Here is a 21837-nt window from a genome sequence, read left to right as displayed (position 1 = left end):
ACATCAGATAAGACAGGAGCATTAGAACTCCCTGAAGAAGTGGTAACATAATTAGCAAAAAAAATTTTTAACTGTTTGACTCATTTCGCTGTTTAAAATCTTTTGGATATCCTATAATTTTATAACATTTTTCAATTGAATGACCTTTAATACCACAATTCTTGCATTGTACTACCTGATTTTTATTCCTATTAGAATTGTTTGAATTAAACCTATTATTAAACCTACTATTAAAAGCAGTAGGTTAAGATTTAGAAGACTGAAGAGAAGTCAAAGAACCATTTCTTTGAAGAGACTCTTCTCTAGACAATATAGAAAATGCAGTTTTGACATTAGGTAACGGTTCCATAAGAAGAATATGACTCTTGACTTGACTATATGAATCATCTAGACCACTAAGGAACTGCATAAGTTTCATAAGATTGGAATGGTCCTTAAGTTTAAAAGATGCTTCACATTTACACTCATTAAGACTAGTAAGACCATCAAATTCCTTCCAAAGAGAGTCAAGTTTATTAAAATAGTCTGATAGTGAAATACCATTTTGTTTCAAGGAATTAATCTGTTGATGAATGTTAAAAACAACAGATCCATCCGACTTATTATAGGTTTCAAAAAGATTGTTCCAAATATCCTCAGCAACATCTGAATAAGCTTGACTCTGATAGATGGAATCTGATATGGATGACAAAAGCCAAGAACAGACTACAACATTGGCTCTATCCCATTTAGAACTTTTAGACTCATCTACCTTTGTTTTCTAAAAAAGAACCATCTACAAACCCAAGTTTATTTATGGCCCTAAGTGCTCTAGACATAGAGCTTTTCCAAAGTCTAAAATTCTCATTTCCAGTTAGTTTTATAGTAACAATAGTGGTAATGGAATTATCTGAAGGATGAACAAAAAGAGGATCATCAAAATTAACTTGATCATCCTTTCCACTACTACTAGGAGAATCAGTAGGACCAGCCATAAGAACAAGACAAACAAATAATCAATCAGATAATCAAGAATTACAGACAGAAATCAGACTCGTGTATTGACTTAGAGTCCAGATGGTCACCACGTTTGTCGGGGCCCAAGACAATCAATACAGAGCCACAGAAAACAATCGAAACAAGAAAAACAAACAACTGGTGTATACAAAACAACCAGGATCTCCCAATGAGAAAAAAGGAACAAGAAAACCCTCACAGTGCTTTAAAGATGAACCGAAGACATAAATCGACTTTGTTTGTCCGTTTTCAACGTAGGGTTTATCAGTAATGAAATCCGACCCCTAGAGAGTTATTTCATACTTAAACAGATTAATCGAATGGAGAAGAATCGTTGATAGTTTGACTGATGTTCAACTATTCAGGCGAACAGTACAAGAATCAGCCACAAGCACCTGCAATAACATGCAAAAAAACTTCACAGTACCAGGATCGAAAGAACGAAAACAATAAAAGAACTAAATCGATCGATCAACCAGAATCAACAAAAGAAAAAGGGAAAAAAAGGTTAGAAACAACCTTTTATGAAACTGTTCTGAGTTGTGAACCTCCGATGAACATCGATGAAGAAGACGAGCCTCCGATGAACATCGACGAAGAAGACGAAGGAGCCTTAAGCTCTGATACCATGTAAAGAAAGTAAAAAACACCAGACCTTCCCAACTTGAACAGTTTATTCACTATAAACCAGTTCGATTATACATCAACTTACACCAGAAACCTCTCTACATTAACACTCACTCTCATATGTACAAATAAGAACAAGATCTAAAATATATCAGTAGAACAATGAAACCCTAACTGAGAAACCCTAAATGAGAGAGAAAATATCTAAGAAGTAATATCTGCTATATGTCCACAATGAGAGAAGCATTAACTTTAAATACATCGGGTCTCAACAAAAACGGAGCAACCATGACCCATAAAAGATCCGCGTACAAACCCGAATGACTCTTTCATGCATAAAACTTTCACAAACAACCCTTCGGATAATAACAACTAAACACAATATACCTTTCAACAATTAATGTTTATGTTTGAGTATAGAATATATATTTCAACATATGTCTATCTTCCTCTCAAATTAATTTGTGATTTAGCACTTAGGGTTTATTGCATTTAGTTTTCAGTCCTTTCATCAATTGCTTGCAACATTTCATTCAGGCTCGTGTATATAACTGAAATACGCCTTTATAAGATTATGTTTCAAATCTATCTTTCAGAATGAACTTACCTTTGAAGAACACCCACCAAAGTAAATTCATTCATCGGTTCGCTTCAATTCTTCTTGTGTTAGAAAAATTATAGCCTTTTTTTTACATCTGAATTCTATTCTTGGAGCATAATTTTAAGGTTTTAGTGAGAAGGAGAATGCCAAAGATGAATCATTGAAGGTGTTATCGAAAAGGATAACCCCAATGGTGAATCATGGGAACCAGTAATGTTTTTTGTAAACAAGTTTTATGAAGCCAGATGATGGTTTGAGCTAGATTCTGGTCAAAAATTAGTAATTTTTGTGATTTCTAAAGGTATGTAAACTTATCCCTATTTATTGCACCTTCTTCTTCATGATTTGATGTTTTTTTTATCCTAGATACTTTGTATTTCATATCAACTGAAAGAGGGGTATACAATTCTTGATTGCACATTTTGCTAATAATGGGTTGCTGAGTTTCTAAATTGTACTTTAATGTGTGGTTGGGCCAGGATATGTTGGAGTTTGTAGGGCAGTTTGTTGATGGTTTGAAGTTTACAGGAGGCTCTGGAAGTTTAAAGTTTGGGCCGAATATTTGTTGTAAAAAGGTTCATCTTATTTAAAATTGTATATAGAGGTAATTAGGGTCACAAAAGGTTAAATCACATTTAACTTATTCTTGACCTCCAATTCCACCCTAATAAATTGTATTGTGTGACGATAATAGGAATGCAAGCAGCTAGGACTTGATATAGTTGAGCTAAATATGGATTCACTTGAACTTCCTGAAGAAACTTTGTTGAAATACATAAGGTTAATTAAGAATGAGGGGCTTAAAGCTAAGCCTCAATTTGCTGTTAAGTTTAACAAGGCTGACATTCCTCCAACCCATGCAAAAGCTTATGTTCTTCTGACACCTCGAACATCTGGTAAGACTCCATTTTGTTTCCTTTTTGGTGTGAACATTTGGAGAACTAAAAGTGTTATGCGGGCAAAATGGTCATTTTATATGCTTTTCGGGTCCTTCTAATAACCGTGTTTGACTCGGGTACTAAAATCATTATGAAACAATGAAATATGGATCAAAAGGAAAAAGAGATTAGTTTTTGGACATTGGTCCTAAAAATAAGTAAAAGTGTTCTGATGGTAAAATGGTCATTTTATATACAAAGTCCTTAAGATTGTATCTTTTCTGTATCCAACAATGATTTTTGCCAATATCACTTCTTATAATTGATTATGTTATGCTCCAATTTTGATGAGCAAAACCATAATTTAAACTCCGATTTCTGTTATTTCTTTCAGGAATTGACGAATCAACCCCTTTTTTCTTGATTAACATTCATATGACTGACACAATCTTGTGGTTTCGATGATACTAAATTCCCCCAAATATGACAACATCAAATCTCATGTAATGTTTTGTTTATATATTTAAATCTGTTTATCATACATTATTTATTTTCTTTGTTAAGCCTGAAGAATTAGATTGCAAATAAATCAAAGTTCATTGTGTAGGGTTAGTTAATTGCTTGATTAAATGTTTTCTTATATGTGTTGTGGGTTAAGTGTGAAAAATCTTGACAAGAAGTTTGAAAGAAGTATCCTCCATTCTTATTGCAATGTATATATTTTTTTTCTTTTGACCTTTTTGAAGATACAATGCACATAGATTATCTTTTATTTTATTGTTATTCTTTATTCATTCATATGTAATATAATTGGGTAGATTTGTCATGTACATTGCTAATATAGGAACGAATGAAAGAAATATGCTATAAAAATAAGATAAATCAATATATTGTTTATATATTTGTCAACCTGTCCACCGAACATGTATGACACTAGTTGTTGTAGTTTGTCATTTTTATAGTTTAACTGTCAAAGAATACTAAGCTTGTACATGATAGTAGCATGGGGAAAACAAATTTTACAAAACCATCCGTCCTAAAAGGAAAATAATGTTTGGTAGGTTGTCAAAAACAAGTAAAAGCATGCAACCGAGGATGATGAGAGATACATTTCTTCTAGCAAGGGTCATAATTGCTTTAAAGAAGCCACAACATGTGATCGTGTAAAAGCCGAAATAAAACCCAACCCCAAAGATAAACAAGAAACTTGATAGGCTGTGGTACGTTGTCAAGGCATTGAATGATACCACATTGCCAAATTCCTTGACTTTCACCTTTGTTGTTTTATTTTATCATCCAAAAACAACGCATCCATATGAGGCCCGTCATATTCGAACCGGACGTACCTGAAACCATAACCATAAAACCGTAAGCACAAAGCTTAGTCAGTTCCCCAAAATACCACATACCATACATAAAAGAAAATAAATGTTATGGGCCAAATCATAGTCATATAATCATTTCCTGCCATGGGCCAAACCATGGTTTTTCCGTTCAGTGTCGAGGGCTAAATCCCAGTCTTGCATACAAGTGCTAGGGACCAGATCCAAGTCTTTCATATAATTGTCAGGGGCCAGATCCTGGTCTTTCAAACAAATGTCAGGGGTTAGATCATGGTCTTTAATATAATTATCACAAGGCATCTAACATTTTACACAACAAGCAATGGGCCGGCATTGGTGCCTTCGCCCATGGATCTAATGAGGAAACTCACCTCAAACCACTGAAAATCAGATAAACACTCAGACTGCTGATTTGGATAATCCCCACATCTTGTAGTTGTCAACCTATGAATAAAGTGTTTTCCTTGTAAGTTCTTTTACATGATTTCCTTATCTGGTTGTGATCTCTTTAGCAATAAACTCATGATCGTTAAACACATCTTGTATGGGCTATAAGTAATTAAGTTATCTTTGAAAGCGTTTAATCATTTTAAAATGGATGTTTAGGAAATTAGATCCTAAAAGTGAAGTAAAACATTCCAAGTTTGTAAACCTGTAGACGAGGATGTACAAATAAATCAAAGCAATAGTCCAAGGATAACCATCACAAGGTACGTGACCTTTTAAATATCCATGATATCTTCACTATCCCAAGCTCCAATATGATATTGTTAGTATATGTCAAAATAGTAATGTTAGAATTGAAAAACCTAGTGAGTAAACTCATAATTAATCTTTATAATGGAATTAGATAATGGCACTAATTCAATTACAAAGTAAAACTCCCAAAAATATTTCTAAAATCATTTAGACTTATAAGTTTTACGAGAAGCATTAGAAATAATCATTTCAAAATTCAACCAAAATAGTGAATGTGCTTTTAGATTCCCACATAAAACCATGGAATGAGCTTGAAAATTTAATCCATTAAACATTATTAGCTTGCACGGTAAACAAAATTGAAAGTGGTAACCTATACCGACAATAGGATTTAATCGTAATAGTTGTTGAGAAACATCAAGTCAACCCATAATTAAGTGAATAAGTGGTATACAAAAATAGGATGCTTAAATAAGTTTTTATTCAAATATGATATTTTCCCCATGTGAAAATACTTTCAAAATATGTTTCATGGATGCAACAACATACATATAGTAGTCACATAGCAACTAAGATCACCATAGTATAAAATAAGTTAAAACATATATAAAAAATGGTGATATGGACATGTATTCTTAGTACTTACTCATATTTGCTCTCCTAACTTCTTCTAAGCACCTTATTTCTCTTCAAGTGTTATATAAACACTTTCTAAGAACCTATGGTTAAAGAGTGAAGCATTTACCAAGGATTAATTATACAAATCAAAACATATACATAATTTTTAACTATATATAATTCATATCAACCATTACATAGCATTAAGGAAGTACTAAGGAAGTTATGGAGACAATTTGGGCGAAAATTGTATTAGTCAAAATTTCCATCCCATCCAAAAGGGTATATGGACCATGTGGATGCCTAGGCATATACATGGCCCGTGTAATGCCTAGTGGGTGCCCAAAACATGTTTTATTAGAGTTTTAGGTAATGTACTTTGGTGTATTGCTTCCAAACCTTTGATAGACTCTAATAATGACTTCAATAGATGTATAAGTCCTAACAACATATTTTTATTGTGCTATTATGTAACGCCCGCAAATCCGGGCTAATCAAATTAGAGGCAATAGGAGTCGAAAATGACTTTTCGACAAAAGATTATTTAGAATAAATAATCTTAACCAAGTTGTAGAGTATGTCACAAGGTTTCCGTACATATAAGGAACGCCGAAATCCGAGTTATAACGAAGAAGTTATGACCCATCGAAGTTTTACGGCAAAACCGGCACGACACCGGGAAGCGTAAATAGTGAATTTACGATAGAGCGAGATTTAGCCTTAGCAATCTAAACAAAAGTCGTAGAATATGTTAAACTAAGAACATCGATAAAAAGAACACCCAAATCTGACTTCGTATGAAGAAGTTATGATTTTTCAAAGTTTCGGACTAGCAGTGTACAACCCGAAATTCGAATATTTGATCGAGCGGTTTTTAGCCGACACGACCTAAACGAGAATCGAAGATCTCGTTGAGAGTAGCGTAACGAGAAAAAGATGGACAAAAACGGATGTCGGATGAAGAAGTTATGAGGATTTAACGGACCAATCGTGTCCCGGCCCGTTAATAATATAAAATTTAAAATCGAGCCAAAAACGAAAGTTGTAGAGTACATTCCCACCTTCGCGTGGATATAAAGAACGTCGAAAACGGAGGTCGTACGCGAAAGTTGCGAATTTTTAAAGTTTATAATCGAATTTACGAAGGCTGATGAGGATTGATGACGTGGCACGTTGTGGGCCGTCGGATGATGATTCAGATCTCGCTTCGGATCATGCCACGAAGCCTCGTAGTACGCCCCGCGTCCGAAGAGGTTACGCCCCGCGTAGGTCCGATCTGATCCATCCGATGGGTGCGAGACAGCTGGGTCCGAGCTGGTGATCTTATCCGAGGAGTACTGTCACGGGATGACTATTTTAGACTAGTCAATACCGTGTGCCACTTAGTGCTTCTCCAACTAAGTCAGGCTAACTTCGACGATCTAGATGTACTAACGAACTTAGGAAGCAAGAGTTACGACAAGGGACACTTCAAGAAAGCTTCTATTATATAACTCAACTTCTTTACAAGGCAACTTCTTGATGGTTTGGACAAATGAATCCTCCCCCTATTTATAGGAACCTTACACCTCCTCAAATGGAAGTTTCTAGGTCCCGATCATTCATGACTATTCTAGACTCTTCCTGTTATATACATAGATTTTACAAGACTCTAGAATATAGTAGACTTGTATGCGATGTTCTAGAAATCTCTAAGTTGTCCCGACATTATCCAAATCATTCTTGTAGGGTCTAGCGGGTTCTAGATCCTTCCAAAGTCTTCCGGGTCGTTCTAGCTTCGTCTAGCATCCTCTTGATTATTCCGGATCGTTCTCCTTTGTTCCACGGACATCTACAATATTCTAGCATCTTCCAGGGTCTCGTAGAGCATTCCTGATCTCTCCGGAGACTTCTCGAATATACTTGATCGTTCCAGAGTTCTCTAGACGATCGTGGAATTTTCCAGAAACTTGGTCCGTGACACCCTCCCCCACTTAAACCCTTGACGTCCTCGTCAAGTCTTCTATACATATGTCTCGATGTTGTCACGGGGCTACTTCGTGTCTTTTCGTTTTCTCCAAAGTATCTCTTCGAGTAAGGCGTGCTTTTATTTCTTGATGTACTTTGAATCCTATTTCTTCTCTCAGCCTCGTAAAACCTTGAGTAACTCGTCATGTGGGATATGGATCCTTGTTCCTTCAAACGTGCCTCGCTTATTCGAACTTCCCCTTTTGGCTTCATATTCTTCTTGATTATATTGCTCTGGTCATAACACATCTTCATAGTTGAAAGGGATCGAGCTTTTGTCTTTCTTCTTACTAAGGGAATTATATGGATAGTTGATCCCTTGGTTATACGCAGGGTGTTGTCTCTTTCGAACGACCAAGGACATACCATATCCAGGAAATCCATTCCTAGTACCATGCGATAGTCGTCCATCGGAACCACTATCAAGTTGATGGTCCCTTCCCATTCTGCAATCTTCATGGGTATTCCACGAGAAACTCCGAGGATCGGATTAGATGGAGAGTTGACAACCTTCAACCGACCTAACTCCTTTGTATAATGAATACCCAACTTCCTTGCTTCTTCCTCTGCGATGAAGCTATGTGTTGCTCCAGAATCTACTAGCGCTTTAGTGTTCCTTGCTTTTACTTTAACTTCGACGAACATGAGACTCCCTCCTTTATTTTCTTCCTTCTTAGAAGATTTTATCTCATCTTTCGATATTGAGTTCAGAAAACGCATTGAGCTTATTTGTGCTTCGTCTTCTTCTTCTTGCAAAACCATCGCATAGAAAGTCTTTTTCTTCGGACAGTCTCGGATCAAGTGAGGACCATCACACAAGTAGCACTTGATCTCCTTTCGTTCTTCTCTTCGGTTTCTTCCTTCGATTTCCTTTCCTTTCGTATTTAAAGGTTGGGTTGTGCTTTGTTTTGGTTCCGGTTCCGTCATAGTTTGTTCTCCCCCACTATTCTTCTTAACCGTGCTTTCTTTTCGAAATTCCATTAGATCTTCTGCCACGGCAATAGCTTCGTCAATGTCTTTGACATTTCTCCTCTTGAGCTCGTTGTAGGCCCAAGATTGTAGTCCATCCATGAAATAGAAAAGTTTGTCCTTCTCCTGCATGTCGGGTAACTCTAGCATCAAGCTCGTGAACTCAACTATATAGTCTCGGATGGATCCCGTATGCTTTAGCCCACGAAGTTTCTTCATCGCTATGTCCTCAGCATTATGTGGGCAGAATTGTCTCTTGAGTTGCCTCTTGAATTCTTCCCATGTGTCTATGGTATATAATCCTTTTTCAATATCACCGTGCTTCCTTCGCCACCATAGAGCTGCACTCTCGCATAGATAGAGTACGGCTGTATCTACCTTCGTTTTGTCGTCCTTCACTTGACTAGCATTGAAGTAGCATTCCATCGACCAAAAGAATTCATCAAGTTCTTTGGGGTCGCGTTTACCTCCATACTTCAACGGTTTGGGTGCTTCTGTGTGCGGAAACGTTCTTGCAATGGTCCCTCCAGTGATTGCTGCCTTGCACAAGTTTACTTCGGCTTGTAATGCATCTACCTTCTCACGGAACTCACTTTGCAGGGTGTTGATAAGTCCAAGGACTTCTTCCTTGATGACACCGATGGTCTCCTTCAATCCATCGCTCGTGTCACTTATCTCAGCAACGAATTGATCGACGGTATCCTTCCATTCAAGGATCTCACCGACGTTAATCTCTGTCCTTGTAAGCTTGTTTTCTAAGCTTGCCAAGGCATCTACCGATTGATCCCTCTTCTTGGACTTCCTTCCTTTCTCCTCGACGACAGGGGGAAAGTTGAATACTTCACTTGCTGCTTCCATCGTAACGGTCTCTTACTTGCTCGAACCTGCTCTGATACCACGTGTCACGGGATGACTATTTTAGACTAGTCAATACCGTGTGCCACTTAGTGCTTCTCCAACTAAGTCGGGCTAACTTCGACGATCTAGATGTACTAACGAACTTAGGAAGCAAGAGTTACGACAAGGGACACTTCAAGAAAGCTTCTATTATATAACTCAACTTCTTTACAAGGCAACTTCTTGATGGTTTGGACAAATGAATCCTCCCCCTATTTATAGGAACCTTACACCTCCTCAAATGGAAGTTTCTAGGTCCCGATCATTCATGACTATTCTAGACTCTTCCTGTTATATACATAGATTTTACAAGACTCTAGAATATAGTAGACTTGTATGCGATGTTCTAGAAATCTCTAAGTTGTCCCGACATTATCCAAATCATTCTTGTAGGGTCTAGCGGGTTCTAGATCCTTCCAAAGTCTTCCGGGTCGTTCTAACTTCGTCTAGCATCCTCTTGATTATTCCGGATCGTTCTCCTTTGTTCCACGGACATCTACAATATTCTAGCATCTTCCAGGGTCTCGTAGAGCATTCCTGATCTCTCCGGAGACTTCTCGAATATACTTGATCGTTCCAGAGTTCTCTAGACGATCGTGGAATTTTCCAGAAACTTGGTCCGTGACAGTACGCCCAGCGTACCCTCGGTACGCCCAGCGTAATTCCGAGCTTCGGTCCCTATAAATACCATGCGAATTCTTCCGGATTTTTCACACATTTTCACTTCTCTCTCTAAACTACTTTCTCTCTCTAACCCTTTTGGAGCCCCCTAAGCCCTAGTTAAACCCTTAGCACCCTAGGGAAGCCCCGAGGCTCCCGGAGTCCCGAGAAAAAGGAGTTTTTCGGTTTCGAAACGCTGCTCCAATTAAGTTCCGGTTTTCGATAAAATTCGCTGTAAGTGTGCTACGCTTACGCAATTTTTAATATAGCTTTCAAATAATTATAGGAATGTTATTAGGTCCTTAAAATAATTATTTGAGTTATTATTATGATTTATATCGAGTTTATTAACGCTTAATAATACTCGGACTAATTAATTTGTCGCGGTTATCGTTAAACTAAACCCTAGTGGTATCGATACTAGGTTTTATCGAAGGAATATCGTTTTGAGAGTATCGAAGCGCTGTCCGAGTGCTGAGTCACCACCTACTCAGGTGAGTGCATAGCCCCTTTCATCTTACACATAGATATGAAGTATTTTAATATAAATTACGTGCTATGTGTGCATATTGTTTGAATACTTGTTGTCTATGCCGGATGAATGATTTATACATGTTTTAAATGATTTAAACTATATATTTATTTTATATCTACAAATATGTTGGGATAAAACATGGGTAGATGAAATAGTTGGTGAGTGATGAAATAAAATAATGAGAGATAGGTGATGATAGGAAGGTGATGATAGATAGGTGATTATGAATCAGTGATGTAGGATACTACTACCTTGTCCGACAATTTGGAGATGTAGTCATCTACCAGAGTATAGATGGCGACCACGGACTATTATAGACAACCCCGTGGAAACACCAGCAGGCTAGCAACCTGTAGGTGATGAATTACGAGTTCAGGTGATGTTGTAACTACGTATTCATGCGATGATAGTCTAACCCTTATTATGAATTACGAGTCCAGACGATGTTGTGGCTACGTATTCATGCGATGATAGACTAACCCTTATCATGATTTACAAGTCCAGGTGATGTTGTGGCTGCGTAATCATGCGATGATACCTTAACTCTTGCTAGACACATACTGAGGGAGTAATCTCCGGATTAGTATTGTCTATGCAATGTAGGCGATGATCCTTAGATAAAGTTTGTAGGAACAATCATATAAGGAAATACGATGTAAGGAGATGAGAAGTAAATATGATATAGGAGATGACCCTTGAGATAATATCTTTAGGGAAGACTAAAAGAAGATAATGGGGATGGGTAATTAGGTTGATTGTTTGATTGTTTGAACATAATAATTATATTATTGTGGGTTGAAAACCCTATGTACTCACCAGGTTTCCCAACCTGACCCACTCAGTTTATTTACATCACAGGTGACGATATGAAGTGACATTACACTGAGAGATTTAAAGAGATGTAGATCACTAGTGTAAATAATTGTAAGTTCTGTTTATGCTTATGTTTCTGTATTAACAATGACATCCCAAACGTTTTAAAATGAAATAGATACGTTTCTTCGAAAATGTTTTAATAACGTATTTATCGTGTTTTCTGGGAACAAATTCCGCAACATTTTTATAAAATGAAGTACTCTGATTTTTATAAAGCATAAACAAAATCGGTCTTTTCTGGCCGTGATTTCGGGGATGTCACAGTTGGTATCAGATCATTAGTTTAAGCGAACTAGGAATATGGATTTATTTCTAGACTTAAACTTAGAATGCTAAGCGATGATTGTGAGGTGTGAGCACTAGATTATTTTAGGAATTATGCCTAAAATGCTTTTATGTGCTAAATACTTGTGCCTGATATGCTGTTAGTTGTTCGGATCTATGGTCTGTTGCCGACCGGATCTGGAAACCTTATGTGTGTAGGATTCTAAACGTACGACTACGATATTAGAACTAGCATATAAACGTTTCAGAGTGATAAGGATGATTTAAACGTCAATCCTAAGTAAAGGTCTAGATTCACCTCATTCGGTGTATAGATCAAGATGGTAAGAACACGTAGCGGGAACGTGAATGCAAATGGGAACCGAGATCAGCCCCCAATGATTGAGCAAATACCGGTGATGGAAGCCATTGCTGAGCCAGTCACAATGGCCGGAGTGCAAGCGATGATCCAAGCGATGTTGGATCGTCAAATGGAGGAAACCAGGCGTTTGCTCCAGCAAAATCGAGAGGAGGCGACCATTCAGATCGAACGGCCTGAGTTGAACGAGGGGCAGACTGAGGAGGGAAACTACAGTGGGACTGTTGGTCAAGCCAACCCACCAATAGTTAGGCAAAACCACCAGGATGGAGGAAATGATGGACGTGGATGCAAATACAAGGATTTCATGGCGTCCAAACCACCGAGTCTATCTGGAAGCCCGACACCGGTGGAAGTCATAAACTGGATCTCCGAGATGGAGACGATGTTTGAGAGTTGTGAGTGTAGCAACAGGCAAAAGACCGCTCTCGCGGTTCCTCTGTTGAAATCTGGAGTACTAAGCTGGTGGAAGCTACTAGCTGATTCGATGCCCAAAGGAGAAGCGAGCAAGATGTCATGGGAGGATTTTCTGGTGCAGCTAAAAATGCAGTACTACTCTGAACAGGATCTTCTGGAAATCAACAACGAGTTTCAGAATCTAAAGAAGGGAAAGATGAGTGTCATCGAGTATGCTGCAAGTTTTACGGAGAAAATGAAGCTTGTTCCTTATCTAGTTCCAACTGAACTCTCCAAGGTCAATAAGTTTGCCCATGGATTACCAGCAGACTTTGGTCCAATGGTCAAACAAGCAACCACTTTGAAAGCCGCCATCTGGGCAGCCAAGAATGTTGAGACACAAATAAGAGAAAAGGGTCTAGAGGAAGTTGGAGTTGGTGAGAAGAGGAAGTTGGAAGGATCCTCAAGACCTGATAATAAGGGAAAGTTCTCGAAGTCTAACCCGGACGACCGAAGGAATGAAGCCAAGTGGTGTGAGAAGTGCAAGAAGAAGCACTTCGGAAGATGCGATGGTGAAGTGACGTGCTATAAGTGTGGTAGGACCGGTCACTATTCCAGAGATTGTACATTCGACAACAAGAAGTGCTACGAATGTGGAAATGATGGGCATATTTCAAAGAACTGTCCAAAGAAAAACGAAGCTGCAAGACCAAATGCACCGCCGAAACCAAGGGCATTTCACATGATCCTCGACGAAGCAGAAAACCGTGCGAGGAATCAAGGATGAGGACTTCATATCCGAAGATCAAGTTATGCAGTAGCCATAGTATTGTATGATGTAGCCTATTAGAGGCATAGCCTAGGGTGAACTTGAACACCTATGTAATCATTTCAAGAAATAATATAAAACCTTTGTTTTGTTATCTGATGTGTTAAGTTGATTCGCTGCATGGTGACTTGGAAAACTGCGGGACAGTACTTGGGACGAGTATGAGTAGGTGTGAATGGTAGTAGAGGCCTATACTACCGGAAGCACAGGACTCACACTTGGATCAGGGAAAGTCACAAGGTTACCAAGAAGCTAGTAATTGATTTCGTTTTATTCAAGTGTGTTGTTACCATCGTTTCGGTAATGACTAAGAAGATTGTTGATATTCCGACCCTAGTGGCCATATCGAATCGAGTCCGACTACGATGAGTATGTTGTGTGGTTCAGAGAACCAAGTTTGATGTAGCGTCCGACTTAAACCAAACGATTGAAATCAAAGCGATCAATAGAAATATCGCGCTCATTGTTAAAGAAGTTGGTAGCTAGAAATGCCTAATGTTAAAGTGTGATTACATCACATTAGAACATGAAGGAAGGCATAGTCTGTTTTAGAATTTAACTCTAAGAGACCTAAGTCTAAGTGTTGCAACATACAATGATAGGTCATTAGAATATGACACATCGATCTATAGTAGTAATAAAAGAACTTATCTCAAGTCTGTATCCAGCAAGGATCGAGATTGTGACTTGAAGGTCATAATTTGGAGTCTAACCTGAGGTAGAGAGCAGGTGCACGATCGAGTACTCTTACAATCAATGAGTTTAAGAGATAGAATTGAAGGAATAATTATTACCTAGGATGAAGAGATGACATATGGAGTCATTATACGACCCTATTTCGTTGATGATTCCGGGACGTAATCATCCTAAGGGGGAGATAATTGTAACGCCCGCAAATCTGGGCTAATCAAATTAGAGGCAATAGGAGTCGAAAATGACTTTTCGACAAAAGATTATTTAGAATAAATAATCTTAACCAAGATGTAGAGTATGTCACAAGGTTTCCGTACATATAAGGAACGCCGAAATCCGAGTTATAACGAAGAAGTTATGACCCATCGAAGTTTTACGGCAAAACCGGCACGACACCGGGAAGCGTAAATAGTGAATTTACGATAGAGCGAGATTTAGCCTTATCAATCTAAACAAAAGTCGTAGAATATGTTAAACTAAGAACATCGATAAAAAGAACGCCCAAATCTGACTTCGTATGAAGAAGTTATGATTTTTCGAAGTTTCGGACTAGCAGTGTACAACCCGAAATTCGAATATTTGATCGAGCGGTTTTTAGCCGACACGACCTAAACGAGAATCGAAGATCTCGTTGAGAGTAGCGTAACGAGAAAAAGATGGACGAAAACGGATGTCGGATGAAGAAGTTATGAGGATTTAACGGACCAATCGTGTCCCGGCCCGTTAATAATATAAAATTTAAAATCGAGCCAAAATTAGCCGACGGAGTCTAAACGAAAGTTGTAGAGTACGTTCCCACCTTCGCGTGGATATAAAGAACGTCGAAAACGGAGGTCGTACGCGAAAGTTACGAATTTTTAAAGTTTATAATCGAATTTGCGAAGGCTGATGAGGATTGATGACGTGGCACGTTGTGGGCCATCGGATGATGATTCAGATCTCGCTTCGGATCATGCCATGAAGCCTCGTAGTACGCCCCGCGTCCGAAGAGGTTACGCCCCGCGTAGGTCCGATCTGATCCATCCGATGGGTGCGAGACAGCTGGGTCCGAGCTGGTGATCTTATCTGAGGAGTACGCCCAGCGTACCCTCGGTACGCCCAGCGTAATTCCGAGCTTCGGTCCCTATAAATACCATGCGAATTCTTCCGGATTTTTCACACATTTTCACTTCTCTCTCTAAACTACTTTCTCTCTCTAACCCTTTTGGAGCCCCCTAAGCCCTAGTTAAACCCTTAGCACCCTAGGGAAGCCCCGAGGCTCCCGGAGTCCCGAGAAAAAGGAGTTTTTCGGTTTCGAAACGCTGCTCCAATTAAGTTCCGGTTTTCGATAAAATTCGCTGTAAGTGTGCTACGCTTACGCAATTTTTAATATAGCTTTCAAATAATTATAGGAATGTTATTAGGTCCTTAAAATAATTATTTGAGTTATTATTATGAGTTATATCGAGTATTATTAACGCTTAATAATACTCAGACTAATTAATTTGTCGCGGTTATCGTTAAACTAAACCCTAGTGGTATCGATACTAGGTTTTATCGAAGGAATATCGTTTTGAGAGTATCGAAGCGCTGTCCGAGTGCTGAGTCACCACCTACTCAGGTGAGTGCATAGCCCCTTTCATCTTACACATAGATATAAAGTATTTTAATATAAATTACGTGCTATGTGTGCATATTGTTTGAATACTTGTTGTCTATGCCGGATGAATGATTTATACATGTTTTAAATGATTTAAACTATATATTTATTTTATATCTACAAATATGTTGGGATAAAACATGGGTAGATGAAATAGTTGGTGAGTGATGAAATAAAATAATGAGAGATAGGTGATGATAGGAAGGTGATGATAGATAGGTGATTATGAATCAGTGATGTAGGATACTACTACCTTGTCCGACAATTTGGAGATGTAGTCATCTACCAGAGTATAGATGGCGACCACGGACTATTATAGACAACCCCGTGGAAACACCAGCAGGCTAGCAACCTGTAGGTGATGAATTACGAGTTCAGGTGATGTTGTAACTACGTATTCATGCGATGATAGTCTAACCCTTATTATGAATTACGAGTCCAGACGATGTTGTGGCTACGTATTCATGCGATGATAGACTAACCCTTATCATGATTTACAAGTCCAGGTGATGTTGTGGCTGCGTAATCATGCGATGATACCTTAACTCTTGCTAGACACATACTGAGGGAGTAATCTCCGGATTAGTATTGTCTATGCAATGTAGGCGATGATCCTTAGATAAAGTTTGTAGGAACAATCATATAAGGAAATACGATGTAAGGAGATGAGAAGTAAATATGATATAGGAGATGACCCTTGAGATAATATCTTTAGGGAAGACTAAAAGAAGATAATGGGGATGGGTAATTAGGTTGATTGTTTGATTGTTTGAACATAATAATTATATTATTGTGGGTTGAAAACCCTATGTACTCACCAGGTTTCCCAACCTGACCCACTCAGTTTATTTACATCACAGGTGACGATATGAAGTGACATTACACTGAGAGATTTAAAGAGATGTAGATCACTAGTGTAAATAATTGTAAGTTCTGTTTATGCTTATGTTTCTGTATTAACAATGACATCCCAAACGTTTTAAAATGAAATAGATACGTTTCTTCGAAAATGTTTTAATAACGTATTTATCGTGTTTTCTGGGAACAAATTCCGCAACATTTTTATAAAATGAAGTACTCTGATTTTTATAAAGCATAAACAAAATCGGTCTTTTCTGGCCGTGATTTCGGGGATGTCACATATTACATCTAATCTCATTTATGACTTGATGATTTAAGGTCTTAAGGCTGCTTTTTAAGCACTCATGAAGACATCAAACCTTCAATCTAAGTTATAAGTTTCTATTGACATCATAGATTCACCTAGATTTATTATACTTCTCTTACTAGTCACCAGTAACATCCTAAACATGCTATTAATCTTTCGAAAACTTGATTACAAATGAATCTACTACTCAAGAGTGTTAATGTGATAATTTGAACATTTAAAAGCTTGATTTAGTTCCATCGTTGACCCACCACATCTCACTACCACTGCAATGTTGATAAAAAAGAACAAATCAAATCGGAGCAACTTCACATATAGAAAATTTTTGAACATAATTTAAACAGAACAACAAACCACATGAAATAAATATATAAACTTAGATCATGCTTAAATAAGTAACATAAAATGTGTGACATATTTAAATTGTCTTGACTAAAAAATATTATGTCTACTCATGTTAATGAAATGAAAGATGAATTTGCTTATGATTAAAAAAAACCTTTGTTTCGTTATGCAATTTTCGTGTTTTTAATAGTTATATACTTATATTGTATATCTTGCATATAAATAAATATATAACCTTAGATCATGCTTAAATAAGTAGCAAGAAATGATAAAATGAAAGACAATGAGGTGGATTTTGTGAACGCTTTTAAATAAATTACCAATCATGTATTAGTCAATGAATATATAATAGTTTTATTATTAGAAAAAGACTTGTGCAATTATTTTTCTGATAATCCTTTTATTTAAATAACTAAAATTTAGAACCTAGTGAAGTAGTGGTGGTGGACCAGCAATGATTAAAAATAAACCCTTTATTCACGTCAAATATGTATATTTATGTTTATGACTTGAAGTCAACGTCAACGACCAGAAAATAACTTGAAAATGTATCGATTTGCCTCCGAATACACGTTGTATTCAAGTTTCATTCACATCCACATCCACATCGATCCACTGCTTTATTCTTATAAGTGTTTTTTCTTTTCTTTTTTCTGAAAAGCCAGATACCAGACACCAGAGAAAGGTTCAATGAACCCCACAAGAGCTTCAAATTCGCATTGAATTTAAATTTGGCATTCAACAGCTAGCATCCAAAAAAAACAAAACCATATTAAGCAAAAAAAATGTTACCACAAATACTGAAGCTTAAGGGGACAATTAAACTAAGAAAAAAATAAATGAGACCTAGCTAGTATCCAAGAACAATATTCCCAATTTAATATTATCGATTGGTGGTCCTTAAGGGACAATTGGGAAATTGTGACAAAGCCAAAACTTTATGGTCTAATTTAGCATGATTTGAACTTAAAGGACTAAATGGTGATAAAGCCAAAACATTGATGTCAAATTTTATCTATAGTCCAAAAAACAAAATAACAATTCATTTGTTGTAATACAGAAGACCATCTACATTTATACAAAACCTTTCCCTCAATTAACAAACACCAATCTTGAGTCTTTCCTGTTCTAAATCATGCACCTTATCATCCATGGCTTCCTTTTTATAAGCTTCCAGCATTATAGAATAAGTCACTGCATCAGGCCTACATTCTTCCTGTTTCATCTTCTTAAACACTTCCTCCATCTTCATCAAATCACCAGCCTTTACACAGCCATATAACACTGCATTATAAAAACTTGTATTCTCATGAATCTCCATTTCATTAGCTAACTCCACAACACTTGCCACCTTATGAAACACCCCTGCATTTGCATACCCTCTAATCAAACAGCAAAAAGTCTTGGTGTCTGCCCTCATTCCCTCTCCTTGCATTTGCTTAAATGTGTATTCCATGTTCTTGGCATCACCCACATCTGAAAACGCCTCAATTACATTATTGTAGGTGGATGTTGTCCATGGAAATGAAAGCTTCCTCATGTACTCCATTACAGATGACATTTTGTCATACATTTTGTTCTTCCCGTATACACCTATTAGAATGTTGAAAGTGCGTGTTTCTGGTTCGATTCCAAAGTTTCTCAACTTTTCATACCATCTTTCCATTGATTCGATGTCACCCATGTTGCCAAATAAGCTCAGAATTGTGTTCATTGTCCAGACATCTGGTGTACATGTATCGCTATCAAGCATATTCAAAAGCACCTTTTCCATTTCTTGAAATTTCCCTGCTTTCCCATATCCAGCTAAGACTGTGTTTTGTGTTACAGTGTTGGGAGTGATGGATCTTTCATCCATTTGGTGGTAAATGGATTCGACAAGCTCAAATCTTGCAGCATCAACGCAAGCTTTCATTAGGATGCTGAAGGTGTAAACATCTGGTTGGCATAAAGGAAGGGTTTTCATTTGGTTGAGGATTTTGAATGCTTCGTCTATTAGATTACTTCGACAATAGGCAGCGAGCAAGGCTGTGTAGAGTTGTGATGTTGGCTCTAGTCCCTCTTGGATCATTTCGTCGAACAGATGGCGGGCATGTTTTGGTTGCCCACATCTTCCGAGTAGAACGATGAGCTTCATGTAAGTTCCTTCCTTGGGTTGATAAAATGGTTGTTCTTTCAGCATCTCAAATACCTGGAGAATTTGGATCCAGCATTTTCAGTAGTCAGTCCTAATTCGGGAAATAAAATCCATTAGATTGAAGGATATGATTACCTGTAGAGCTCTTGACCACTGTTTTACGTCGACGGATTCAGATAAGGCTTCAGTAACCGTATTTACCCAAGGATTAAGGTTAGCTTTACGGTCGAGCTTCTTCTTAATGTTCTTAATCGGCGTTCTTCTGTTGGATGAATTTTCCGATACACGTCCCGGGTGCTCACCTTGCTTCCACAACTTGTTCTTCTTTGGGGAAGAAGCTGACGCAATTGCACATCGAATTACGAATCGAGGAGGAGCAATGCCGTAATTGTGATGGTGGTTGCCGTTGCCGTTGCCGTTGCGGTTGTGGTTGTGGAATGGGAAAGAAATTGAAGGCGCCGCCGACGATAACATGATTTGGATCGAGAAAGTCGCAAAAATTGCTACATAAATCAGGTCTTTCCATCGTTTTGTAAACAAAAAAATAATGGAATGGGATACTCTATAGTATTTAAAAAATCTCCAAATTGCAACCAATTTTTTTTTTAAAAAAAAAAAAAACATATTTAAGAAATTATGACCTAAAGTTACCTTTTATATCTAAACTATAGGGGTAATTACTAAAACGACCCATCATAAAATATCACTTTTTATATTTTGGATATGTAACTAGTATTTAAGTCTGCGCTTTGCTGCGGGTTTTTACATGTTTTTGTTGTAACGATGTATATTTTTTTAATTAACGAAAAGTATTCAAATAATAGAAAATGTATTATATATGACCCGACTCATATGTAAGAAGCGTATATAAAAATAAGCACCAAAACATACAAAAAAAATAATCAAAACGTAGACAATCTCGAATCTGAATACATTCAAACGTTGACCACCTTTAATTTATACTGACACATACATAACAAAAACAAGTCATTTTTTTTAAAGTTAATGAACAAAAGTTATTAAAGAAAATCAAAATATATATACTATATGGGATAAACACGAAAGTTTAGAAAATAAAAATGGCAATAATGATATTTTATAGAGTTCAAAGTTAAAAGAGTGAAAGTAATATTTTAAAATAGGGGGTAGAAAATGTATTTACAAAATAGAAAAAGTTGAGGGATGAAAATAATATTTACAAAATAGAGGGTTGTAAGTGACGTATTATATAAAATGGAAGTGTTAAATATGTAATTTATGTATTGTCATACTTGTGCATTGTGGATTGTGGAGGAACTTTTAGCTACGGTAACCTCACAAAGTAACCTCACAAACGAAGGTTAATTGTATATATTTATAATATCTAAAATGTTTTGGGACAATAATCCATAAAAAAGTTTAAATGTTTTTGTAATGAAGGTCGTTCATAAAGCAATTTCCCAAATTTAATAGTTAATTTATAACAATGTTAAAAATGTGATAAAGAATTGTTTAATGTGATAAAGAATTGTCTGATGCTATAAAAATTATATTTTATATTTTTCTGTTTAAATCTAACTATTTTTTATTTTAAAAAAAAAAAAAAAAAAAAAAAAAAAAAAAACCCTATTTCTGACAATTTTAGCAAGCTCAGGAATTGATGTTTTTTCCAAAAACAAAAAAGCCTATCTTTTTTTTTTTCAAAAAAACCCCTTAATTTTGGTTAAAAAAATCGTTTGGATCCATTTTTTTTGTTTTAGATCATAATCAGTTTGTTCTTATTCCTGTTGTTGTTTATAGTGTTTTGGTGGAAGAATATAAAATGTTCAATTGTATATGTATTCGTTAATTTGGAAGTTGAAGGTTCCTTGTTTGCTAATTTTGATGAAATTATATAACAAATGGTTTCGTGTCTCCTAATATAAAGAAAGAAGCTTCTGTGTCTGCTAACCTTGATGGAAATCGTATCACAAAGGGTTGTGTCTACTAACTTAGAGACCGAAGATTTGAGTCAATTAATTTGGATACATCAACTCATTTGAAAACCAAATGTTCTATGTTTGCTAACTGAAACATCAACGTCTTTTAATTTAGAAATGAATAAAATACAATGCCTAAGAAATTCGTTGACTATACCATAATTGGTATGTTTATTGATGTGATTTATGTAGCAATTTGTTGACTTAACTATATGGTTATTGATGTGATTTATGAATGAAAAATCAACTTCAACAAAGCAAAATGAAGAAACAAATTTCCCTACAAATCATATAAAAAATAAAGTATGGAAATCACGAGAAAA

At 36.7% G+C, this 21837-nt stretch overlaps 1 protein-coding gene across 1 annotated transcript; it reads right to left on the bottom strand.

Annotated features, from left to right (window-relative positions):
- Nucleotides 1-18404: 18404 nt before the first annotated feature.
- On the bottom strand, nt 18405-20091 carry LOC111912802 (pentatricopeptide repeat-containing protein At3g06430, chloroplastic). The gene is made up of 2 exons (XM_023908525.3): nt 19692-20091; nt 18405-19610 (listed from the first exon to the last, which is right to left on the bottom strand). Exons 1-2 carry the CDS (start codon nt 20028-20030, stop codon nt 18516-18518), a joined length of 1434 nt encoding a protein of 477 aa, XP_023764293.1. The 5' UTR covers nt 20031-20091; the 3' UTR covers nt 18405-18515.
- Nucleotides 20092-21837: the final 1746 nt, after the last annotated feature.

The sequence above is a fragment of the Lactuca sativa genome, chromosome 1 (assembly GCF_002870075.4).
Source record: "Lactuca sativa cultivar Salinas chromosome 1, Lsat_Salinas_v11, whole genome shotgun sequence".
Classification (NCBI taxonomy): Eukaryota; Viridiplantae; Streptophyta; class Magnoliopsida; order Asterales; family Asteraceae; genus Lactuca; species Lactuca sativa.
This window is presented reverse-complemented; position numbering and strand designations above follow the sequence as displayed.

Coding starts and splice junctions, on each gene's coding strand:
- LOC111912802 (XM_023908525.3), bottom strand. CDS start 20,030: ATGTTATCGTCGGCGGCGCCTTCAATTTCTTTCCCATTCCACAACCAC. Junction 19,611..19,691: donor AGTGGTCAAGAGCTCTACAG/GTAATCATATCC, acceptor CAAATTCTCCAG/GTATTTGAGATGCTGAAAGA.